The 11,462-nt window shown below is 41.5% G+C and overlaps 1 protein-coding gene across 1 annotated transcript in view; it reads right to left on the reverse strand.

Moving 5' to 3' along the window:
* Positions 1–421: 421 nt before the first annotated feature.
* Positions 422–11,462, reverse strand: part of LOC111651976 (protein phosphatase 1H-like) — a 24,663-nt gene continuing 13,622 nt past the window's right edge. The window contains exons 4-10 of the mRNA XM_087172886.1: positions 11,353–11,462; positions 11,053–11,137; positions 9,831–9,949; positions 5,523–5,586; positions 4,126–4,233; positions 2,520–2,671; positions 422–2,006 (exon numbers count right to left, since the gene is read on the reverse strand). The exon at positions 11,353–11,462 is cut by the window's right edge and continues 3 nt beyond it. Of these exons, the coding sequence (XP_087029012.1) occupies positions 1,859–2,006; positions 2,520–2,671; positions 4,126–4,233; positions 5,523–5,586; positions 9,831–9,949; positions 11,053–11,137; positions 11,353–11,462 (786 nt within the window). The 3' untranslated portion in view covers positions 422–1,858. The remainder of the gene's footprint in view (positions 2,007–2,519; positions 2,672–4,125; positions 4,234–5,522; positions 5,587–9,830; positions 9,950–11,052; positions 11,138–11,352) is intronic.

Genomic DNA, 11,462 nt, shown 5'->3' on the forward strand with positions numbered 1-11,462 from the left:
GCAGATTTTCAGCAAAATAATCCTTCAAAGCCACACTGTGGCGAAACGGAAAACGTAGCTGACCTATCAGCTCCGTCAATGGTCAGGAAATGAAGGAGGTATCTTTTTTAATAAACAAGTTTGACTGTACAATACGAGGGAAGAAGAGGGGACTAAAAGAGAGGATAGAAAAAGGAGGAGCCAGGTATTGTACAGCAATACAAGAGAGGTAAGGAGAAGAAAGGAAAGAAAGAAAGAAAGAAAGAAAGAGGTCTATTTTTCACTTTGGAAGAGCATTCCTCTAATTTAACTTTCACATCTCTTCAGAAGTTCAGGAACAGTCACTTCACCCATCCAATGGAGCTGATGTCACTCATACAGCGGGGAAAATAAGTATTGAACGCGTCAACATTTTTCTCTGTAAATATATTTCTGATGGGGCTATTGACATGAAATTGTCACCAGATGTCGGTAACAACCCAAGTAATCCACACATACAAAGAAATAAAAAAACATATACAGCATATCCATAAATTCAGTTATGTGTAATAAAGTGAAATGACACAGGGAAAAAGTATTGAACACATGAAGAAAAATGGGTGCAAAAAGGCATGGAAAGCCAAGAAACCAGCTGAAATCTCTCAGTATTTAGAAAGCAATCCTGCCCCCTATCAGTGCAAATTAATATCAGCTGATTTAGTCCTAATTGATGGCCTATAATAAGGGTTTCTCATTACCAAGGTGTCACACAACGGGCATCTCATGATGGGTAAAAGCAAAGAGCTCGCGCAAGACCTTTGCAACCTTATTGTTGCAAAACATACTGATGGCATTGGTTACAGACATATTTTTCTAAACTTCTGAATGTTCCAGTGAGCACCGTTGGGCCATTATCCAGAAGTGGAAAGAACATAATTTCACCATAAACCGGCCACGACCAGTTGCTCCTCGCAAGATTTCCGACTGACGAGTCAAAAGAATAATCAGACTTCATATAATTGAAGGAAGAATGAATGGAGAAACGTACCGAGACATTCTTGATAAGAATCTGCTGCCATCTACCAGGATGCTAAAGATGAAACGAGGGTGGACATTTCAGCAAGACAATGATCCCAAACACACAGCCAAGGAAACTCTCAATTGGTTTCAGAGAAAGAAAATAAAGCTTCTAGAATCACCCGACTTGAATCCAATTGAAAATCTATGGAAAGAACTGAATATCAAAGTTCATAGAAGAGGCCCCCAGAAGATTTGAAGACAGTTTGTGTGGAAGAATGGGCCAAAATCACACCTGAGCAATGTATGCGACTAGTTTCTCCATACAGGAGGCGTCTTGAAGCTGTCATTACCAACAAAGGCTTTTCTACTAAGTATTAAATAAATTTCAGTAAGCGTGTTCAATACCTTTCCCTGTCATTCCACTTTATTACACATAACTTAATTTATGGATATATACATGTATGTTTTGATTTCTTTGTATGTGTGGATTACTTGGGTTGTTACCAACATCTGGTGACAATTTCATGTCAATAGCCCCATTAGAAATGTATTTACTGAGAAAAATGTTTACGCGTTCAATACTTATTTTCCTTGATTTAACAGGCCAAATCATTTATTTTGATTTAAGACGCAAATTACTGTCCTGTAGTTCCCCTGTCCAGCCAAACTGGTGGCTGACCAATCCTGAACTCCTATAGAGAAAAGAACCATCAACAAATTTATATGTTCCACTTGACCTTGGTCTAAAGAAGAAAATAAAAGTGCAAACGGCAATGTGGAAACCGAAAAGGGATTCTGAGTTCAGGACTAACCAGTCCTGTTGGTTTGAGACCTTCAGGCCCTTCAGGGTCCTTGAACGGCAGCATCTCTGTCAGGCTCTTCAAGGCTGACGGTTGCCGTACATCAGCGGTATGATGAAGACTGAGATGTCGTCTCCAGAGCCCAGGCGCTCGTTGGTGATCCTCCAGCCTCGGTCCCTCAGCACGCCACGGGCTCGCATGACCAGGTCCTGTGCTGCCATAGTGTACCTGGACAACAGAGGAAATAATAATGAAGCTTTCAATTCACAGCATGTAGGGCCCTTTACACTGCAATTTTTTAGTTAATTTGATAGTATTATATATTATATCATTTTATGCTGTCTGAAACATGATGCCACTCGAAAATGTAATTACACCCTCCTTGAATGTAGAAGTTGATGGCCGCCTGTGATGTGATTTTAATATTTTGTTGATACAGTTCATGTCTGTAGACTTTAAGTTATGAGAGTATACTTGACCCTCACTGATGTGCCAAAATTTCTGCCAAAAAGTGCCATTACGCTAAGAGCAAGTGGCATGTGGCCAAGGTTGCAATTTATCCTTGGAACAGGAACTGTGCCTGTTGAATAAAATATGCAACACAGTGGCACGGTTGCAGCATTCACATTTGGCATAATAATGCAGCAAAAACAGACACATGACACAGACAGAATCTAAGTAACAAATCTGTAATTGAAGAAAAAAAAGAGAGAAGAAAGAAAAAGAAAGTAAGTATCCCACCTGTGCAGGTCATCAGGGTCGCAGTTGGCTAGAAAAGTAGTGACTACCTCAGCCACTTCTTGGTTGGAGAGGACGTCCCAGAGTCCGTCCGTTCCCATCACCAGAACATCATCAGCGCCGTGATCGTACTGCGTCAGGTTATACACCTTCACCTGCATGCCAAACCAAAAAGCATTAAGGCTTCCATTCTAAAACATCAAGTCACATAAGGTAGCAACAGAATCAATTTGGTACATTTGTATCATTTACGATGGAGTCTGGTGCCTTTGAACAGAGCGATATGACAAGCGTTTCGGGTTAAACAAGGATCTTACTCTTTAACAAATCTCTCTCTAGAAATCCTATTCATAATGTTGTCAGACACTTATAATCACAACCTGAACCTGTCAGTTGCAAAAGAAAGCACTTCAAGTGGACATACGCTAATGTGGATAAATGCACCATTATAATAAACGCCAACAGCTGGACTGGTTGTACCAGATATTGGTGATTGTCAGCTCAGAAACCGGAAGAATGACACCAAATTATAAAGTTATCCCAAAGTGAAAGACTTCTTAAAGATTTCTCAGCTACAGCAGCTCAAGTTTCTCATCCACACTGAAATCTACACTGATCTATCATTTTCACAACTTAATGAGCTCAATGCAATTTTCATTCACTGACAGACTTTGGTGAGAGTTGTGTTTGCAGGAGAAAGAGACGCACACAGACGGAGACACAAAGAGCTGAGAGGAGTTAAGTCTTCCATGTGAACCTGGCATGAACCCGGGTATTAATGAATTAAAGATCAAGCAGAGAGCTCTGGGAGGAAAAAATGCAAAACTCTGTAAGATGAACTACGTCAGGAGATGAAAGCGCTTTGAAACCAGTGCCAGACAGTCAGACAGGTGAGCTCAAATTCTTCCTCTGCAGAGGACCTGGTTCAGACAGAGAGGCAGCAAAATGCCACTTCTAGTGACTGCGGTGCAAATACGACAGGGGTAAAAGCGGGGCTGAGTCATGTGACTGAAGTCATGACACATAACAAGGTAAGGAGTTGAGGCTGGCAAGAAAAAACTAAATGAGACGGAGGAAAGAAGAAAGGAAACATCTGCAACATGGGATTTTGTAAGAATTGTACCAGCTACGGGAAACAACTTGAGTCCGAGGGTCAGTGGGTTCAAGGAGATAGATGCTGACATGTTAGCCCACAATCCCATGTGTTTGGAAAACCTAGCATGACAAAATGAAGCACAGGCTGACCGCAGGCGTAACCTGATATCTACATGTGTTCTTGACTGGTCCGAGCACCAGAGACAGGACAGGATCATTAGGTTCACAAGTTACAGGGGCTGGACTCAGCTATGTGACCCACATGCAAACAAAGGAAGGCAAATTTTACAAAAGAAATAAAGCTGTCCCTTCCACAGCAAATATACATTTTCCAAATGGTAGAATTATTTCTTACACTGGGACTTACTAAAACAGATACAGCTCAAATTAAAATGTGTATAAATGTTACGTAAACTAGACAGTCAAGACTTTAAACTTTCAAACTATTTTCTTCATCTCTTCAGTGACTGAATGTGAGACAGCGAGCTGTTTGCAGCAGCACCGTGGCTCTTACCTCAGGGCAACAGGAAAGGAACGGCTTGATGTAGATGTTGGAGTCGTGAACTTTGAGATCATGGTCACCGAGGCCGCGCGTCACACCGATGGTGGCCAACACCCGAGCCTGTGAAAGAGAGACTGGTTTACTCACAGCCCGTCTTTGAACATATGGATGTAAACATGGTCTCTGTCACCGTGTACAACATGCGTAGGCGGTGGAGCTAGTGACAACTGCTCACTGTACAGCGTGTGCCAATATAGATTTGCATTTTAAGGGGGGGGGGGGGTAAAACATACAGCTGGTGTACTAGTTTATTAATTCAATGGATACATGGGTAAACACAGATGCCTATATGTGAAACTGGGATATTTATGGTGCAGTTTGACGGAGGGGAAAATCTCACATCTGTTGAAAACATCAGGAGTAAACGTCAGGTTTTTGGTATCAGTCCATTAGAATAAGAGTGACTGAGAGTTTCCATGTAAAACTACAGTTCATCATACCTGCTGTATTTACCAGCAGCATCTCAAACAGGCTGATCTCTCATAACAGTGCATGTTTCTATTCCTCCTTCGAATACACAGATTTGTTCACTACACTTTACACTAAAGGAGGTGGTTTGCTAAGCAACAGTACACAAAGGATCTGCACAACAAATATCACTGTATGTGAGGCAGTTAAAAGTGTTGTGAAGTGTCCTAAGGGCACTGAAACTCAGCAGTGTTATTTTTGTATTCCTTTAATTTTCAAAACCTGGCGCTATGTGGTCGACAGAAGCTTTTTCCCTCTCTGATGAGGACTTGTTACGTCTCTCTTTGCTTCAAACCAAACTGATTGAAAATATGAAACAAACTGACATAACTTGCAGCGTTTTGTGCAATTTATTTTGTGGCGTGTTTTCAGTTTCGGTCTCTTCTTCTTCTTCTTCTCCTCATCTCTCCCCTGCTGTCCGAGTGGGGATTAACTTCACTGCTCAGAGAGACGACTGTCATCTCCCGAGTGGTGTGTGTCCATCCGAACGCATGTGTGGTGTGTGTGTGTGTGTGTGTGTGTGGGTATTAGAAGTGGCTACTGGAGTGAAACGGATGGACCGTCTCCTCTGTCTTCTATTGAGGGTGTACATTGACATACACACAATCACAGCGTGTTACTTGCACATCAGAGACCAAGTGTTTGCCCACTCTCTGGGTAGCTAGCAGGCATGGAGTGTGTGTGTGTGTGTGTGTGTGTGTGTGTGTGTGTGTGTGTGTGTGTGTGTGTGTTTGAATATCAGACTGACAAAGACAGACTGAGTGATTTACTTTTCTCTCTGCACTTTTGAATTCCAGATACATGTTCAGGGGTTGGAGTGGACACGCACGCACGCACGCACGCACGCACGCATGCAGGCACACACACACACACACACTTACCTTTTTCCCTTCACCGTATATTAGTGGGAACTTGAGATCTTCATCTTCAATGGTCTTGTACGCCCTTGTGTTTGAGAACAGAAAAGAAGATCAAGACAGTCACACACACAGACACTTTGAAAAAGAGGTGCACAGTGGAGTGAGAAGAGCATATGTAAACTTCGGAGGTCTCTTTAATTATACCCTCTTTTCTCTGTCACGTCAGCTCTGGGAGACATTTGCTCATCCAGATGTAACACAAACAAAGGCAACTGCCACCCGGGCCTTTTTTGTCTTACTTCCCCCTCTCATTATGTCATAGGGAACCGCGTTTGCTAATGTAGACACACATATCATGATCATTCTTTTCATTGATGAGAAATATGAATATTGAATATTAACCATAAATCAAATGACTATGTGTAATGTGAAAGGGGTCGCTTGTAGTAACAAACTAACATAACTATCAATTGTCTGACTTTACAGTTTGCAGTGTTTTAACTTCTTTAAGTTCCTTATTTTGGTTTCAGGGATCGCAGTTTTCCTTTTTTTTTTTGGTTCACTCTTACACCCCATCACCAGCTGCACCTGGCAGCTGTTTTCAGCACAAATGCTCTGATAAACTTTTCTGTACACCACATGCCCTGCACTGAACTGCAGACAGTGTCAACAAACTAACAAAAAGTGTCTGCCATGGCAAACGGCAGACACTTTTTGTTAGTTTGTTTGGATTTTGTCACTTCATGTTTTATTTTGTAGTTGGTTTCTTTGTGTGTCTTAATGTTTTTACTTCCTGTCTTGGTCCTGTTTCTCTGTGTGGTGATTGTCTGCCCCGCCCTGATGTGTTTCACCTGTGTTCAATCACCCTGGCCTCCCTTGTCTCTATATAGTCTCTATGCTCCGCTTTGTCTGTTCATGTCTGGTTTGTCCTCGGCCTGTTCATGTTGCCTGTTCATGTCGGCTGTGGTATCCCCTGTGTCTCCGGTTGTTGTTCCTTGTGTGCCCTCGTGCTTCGGTTTCCTGTTCTGTCGGTTCACCCATTTTGTAAGTTCTTCAGTTAATAAACTTTTTGCACCTCATTCCTGTGTGTTGGCTGCATTTGGGTCCAGCCTTACCCGCACCGGGACAGACAGACAAAGTTAGCATCCAGCTGGGGAACATAGTGGAACAGAATCAGCAAATATTTCTCTATATGGAGTTGGTGGGGAGCAAAAATAGAACTACAAGAAAAGAGACTATTCTACTATCATTTGTTGGGTGGCCAGAAATTCGACCACATGAATGCAAATGTTGCATCATGTGTGCTGGAGGTCAAAATTTGTAATATTAGCTAACTTGTTAGCCACAACAACTTTATAAGGTGACAATGTGTCAGTGTTGTGATTACAGCTTGCTCTGCTGCACCAAAGAACCCAAAATAATCAACTATGCTGCTTTTAAAATCATGTCCATGTATGAATGCATCAATTTCCTTGTGCTGTCTTCCATTTTTGAAATTCAACTTAGTATTGAACATTCATAAAAACTAGGGGGCTTCCCAGAGTACATTTTAAAAGGAATTGGTGCAGCAGGAGCGGATATACCGTCACATTTAGTATTTTACTCCCTAGTATGGGACGAGGCTTAAAAAATACACTTCCCAAGATGCAACTTGATAGCATCTCTTCGTTAGGACCCTCCTTGTGCGATAAAAAGCCAACATCATTTCAAACTCCACAGCACTTCCACTTGAATAAAAAATAATGGAGGATGTTTACTCAAATACGTAAAAGTAGAAAACAAAGCGACCAACGTTCTTCCTGAAGGTTACCAACACTTTGATTTAGCCTGCGTTTCAATGCAAGAGTGTTTCTCTGGAGTGCAATAACAAGTGCTTTGCTGCTGAAAAATTTAGTGAGAGAAAGCAAGGGGGGGGGATCTTCCAATTCACAAGCCAACAACAAAAAATAAGTTCAGAAGTGCACAAGTGGAAGCAGAAGATTTGAAAACACACTTAGAAATGGAGCTTTGATGTCAGGCTATAAGACTCCATGGCTGACGCTGATGTACTTAAACTAGCTAGATTAGACTTGGCGTCACCAGTCAGTGAAGAACATCAACTACTTCAAACAGCTTCGTATCTGACCGGGGTTTGCCCCGTCTGTCAGTCTGCGTCTCGCTGCCCATTTACCTGCCTCAAACTGAGATGTGTACTCTTCGCAACCCAAACACAACGTCACTCTTTCCGTCTGGCTTTTTTGGCTTTGTGCCTTTTTGCTGGTGAGGTGGAGACACAGCTTCTCCATCTATCAGCCACCCTTCCATCTCTGCTCGTCAAACTTTATATCTCTCAGAGAGATTTATGTGTTTACGCCGCTGAATGAGAACGCTCATTTTCAGTATCACCTACTCTGCATTTCAGAGTTAAAAAAGTTAAAAAATCAACAGAGTTGATCTTCCAAAAAAAAAAAAAAAAAACTCATAAATGCCAAACATTCACTGTTTGAAGCTTTATTGATTTTCTCTGGTTTATGTTTGAATATCTTTTCAACTGTTGGCTGGACAAAACAGGCAATTTGCAAATATCGCCTTCAGCTCTGAGAAATTCTGATGAGCAGTCAGGCCCCTTAAGGAGCTCCTTACGAATACTGCCTTGCTCAAGGGCACCTCGGCAGGAGCTGCTTCTAATAAACAAGCCACAGTAGCCAAAAGCAGAGTCATTAGTCTCTTGGCTTTCTCAAATCTCTCAAAATGATTCTCCCGCTGCCTCAGTTTGGGCCCAGGCTAAATTTCAAGATGAGGAGATTAGAGAATAATATAGCCGAGTTATAAGGCTATGTCTAGCCTCACTAATTTATTGAATAATGTCAAGTCCAGAGGGCTGCAATTGAATGCCTGTTAAGAATCTTGTTTACTTATGATTTTATTATATTATTTCTGAATTTCAAAACAAAATGTCCTAGTGTTTATTTATGCATATATCTTGTTCGGCAGCTGGACAATACCTAACATTTGAGAGGTCTGGCTTGTTAATAAAAAAAATTATCATCATATTTCTATATCAACAATGGTCTGTAATAGTGATAAACTCACAGAAAACTATTACCCAACTCTGCAGTTTCCCTCAGCTCTGTGGCCCATTTTAGCATCTTTAGGCTAACTGTTTTGATTTTATGTCCCACAACTTTACTGTTTTGATTTACTCTCACTCTCAACCTCACCAGCATTGTTTCTAGATGTAGCAGGCATCTGTTTGCAGCCAAAACAGCAGTTTAGCTCTGATAAACCCACTGTACACCTGCCCAGCACCAAACAGCACAGGAGAAAGAGTTAACGGCTAGCTGTTGCATTTAGCTACTGAAGAACCACATATTTCTCTCAGGAGTTAGTTCAAAGTGAAAACCAAGCTAAAAGGAGTGTGAATAATTAACTTAAATGTATCACATGGACAGAAATACAGCTCAAAATAAATGCTAATATTGCTTCGTCTGTATAAATAAGCAGATGTTTGCTAACAAGTTTGCTAGCTTAACAGTTGATGACAGTGTTGTTTACTGCTCCTTTCCGCTGCATCCAAATAGCCAAACAAATATAATTTTAGTATACGTAGCAAAAGCTGAATATGGTATCTACACAGGCAATAAAAATGTTCACACAATACCATGTCCTGTTGTTACAACATATAAAATTACTCCAAACTACTTCCTTGCATCGATGCGGAGAGATATAAGAGCAGTGGCACATCCTGGCTGGCTCCAGAGGGAGCGGCATTATCGTGAAATATATATCACACACCACAATACACACAGTACAGTGTGTGTGCGCCTCTGTGTGTCGGTGAGCGAGAGTGAGTGTGTCAGTAAAAGCACATCTCATTACTAGCTTCCACTGCAGCCACAGTTAAACAGCATGGTGCCTGGCTAACCCACATAACACTGCACATACAGAACCATCTCTGCTGTATCATCATATCATATCAGGTTAGGCTGCTCCCTCATTAGCTCTCAGCCGGTCTCTTCAGCTCTCACTGTGTAGAAGAGTTTAAGCAGCAGTAAAGGAGGGAAAACGAGAGAGAGAGAAGCAGGGATTCACACCACTAATGAAATAGTTTTCAGATTATTGTTTCATTTAAAGTGGAGGCAGCTGGAGTGGGGGGTTGTGGGGTTTGCAATCCCAGAAAATTAGCAGGTTTCATTTCACATCTTAACTTGACAGGTATGATTCATAGTAAGGCAGGCTTTTTTCTTGTGGATATGGAGTCTGCCATCTTCAAGTGTTTCGTCTGCTCAGTGAAAATAGTGTGTAAAAGAGAGAAAATTAAAGAGACCGAGGGAGACTGAAGGGACTTACCACCCGTTCATGGTGAAGTCTCGGTAGAGCATCCTCTTGCCCACCTCCTTCCTCTGAACTCTCCGGGGAAATTCCAGGTGCGTGAACTCATTTCCTAACAGGTGAGGCTGCATGAAACCCTGGAGGACAGACAGTGATGGTCCTCGAGTCAATCAAGCGGCTAAATGTGTGGCAGATTTGCAGATAAAATGAAAATCATTTTCCGTCACTTTGGTTTTTTGCCCTTTGTCACTTCACTCAGTCTGGAGATATGATATTGCAGAATTAAAATTCTGCTGACAATAGATTGGTCACTTTTCTTTTTCTTTTTAAACCTAGACACAACATAAACAAAAGTTTTTTTTTCAAGGTTTTATGCATAAGTGGCTGTGTCAAAGTATTTGTCAGGCTCTACTTCACTCTAACTCTGTGGTGGAAGAAGATCAGAACTTTTACTGAAGTAAAAGCACCACACTGTAAAAACACTCAAGTAAAAGTCCTGAATGTTACTTGAGTAAAAGTTTGTAAGTATAATCAGGAAAATGTATTCAAAGTAAAATGTCTCCTGTGACTCTTATACTGTTATATATTAATGTGTAAGCAGCTATTTGATGTTGTAGTTGGTTAATTGTTTCCATTTTTAACTATTTTATTGGCTTTGTTCAACCTTTACTCCAAAACCGATTAAAATCATTAGGAGCAAACGTTTCAGAAACTGGAACCAGGAAATGCTTGGAATTTCTACATGACCTGATCAATCATCAAATCGCTGGATAGCACAATATTTCCTTCTAAATTGTGGCAGAACAGAGATGAAACGTATCGTAAAAGTACTTCAAATTTGTACCAAAGTACAGTAATCGAATAAACGTACATTGATGAAGTTCTGAGCATTTGTCTGAACATCACTTTTGACATGTTTATTCATTAATTCAATGAAAAACATGGAGTTGCAGAGGTCTGAGTCACTGTCTATAAAAAGGTCAGTCACAGCCATCTATTCTCAGCTGATGAGCTTGTTGCGCATCCTCACATTGGCTGCATTTCCCCTGTTGCACAGCTCTACAGGAAACTGACGGACTTCAAATGCCACGCTGAGTGTGTTGCTTGTCGTGCGAACACAGTGAGAAACCACGGCCAACAACAACACTGTGTGACTAACCTCATAGCATATCTGTCAAGACTTATATTATAACACTTTCAACAGAAGACGCATGAAGACGTAGAGGTATGTTTTTCTTACCAGGAACTGGAGTCGCTGTCGCTCTGATTCTGGCGTGAACTCTGTTGACATGGGAACGATCTCATTGTTTCTGATAATGATAGCCCTGCAGAAAAAGTCGGAAAAGTAACGTAACCTTTTGCACACGCAACCGTGCAATCAAAAAGAACAAGCAGCTGTATTAGTTGCACCTCCTATCTCTGCCCCAGCATGTAGGTGCACTTCCATTTTATGTCTTTGGGAGCCCCCGGGTGCACTGCAGTGTAATTAACCCTGCGTCCTTCACAAACCATTTCATTTAGAAGGGATGAGCACACACACCTACTGTCACCTGCATTCCCAACGTATAGTTTTCCTAGCAGGTAAACCACGGTGAGAGCCGTGCATCCTCCTGTGATGTTATACACTTGCTTCTCCCTCTCGATCTGGGC

The sequence above is a fragment of the Seriola lalandi genome, unplaced genomic scaffold, assembly GCF_002814215.2.
Source record: "Seriola lalandi dorsalis isolate HSWRI2012SDOR001 ecotype SW California unplaced genomic scaffold, Sedor1 jcf7180002053896, whole genome shotgun sequence".
NCBI classification, from domain to species: Eukaryota; Metazoa; Chordata; class Actinopteri; order Carangiformes; family Carangidae; genus Seriola; species Seriola lalandi.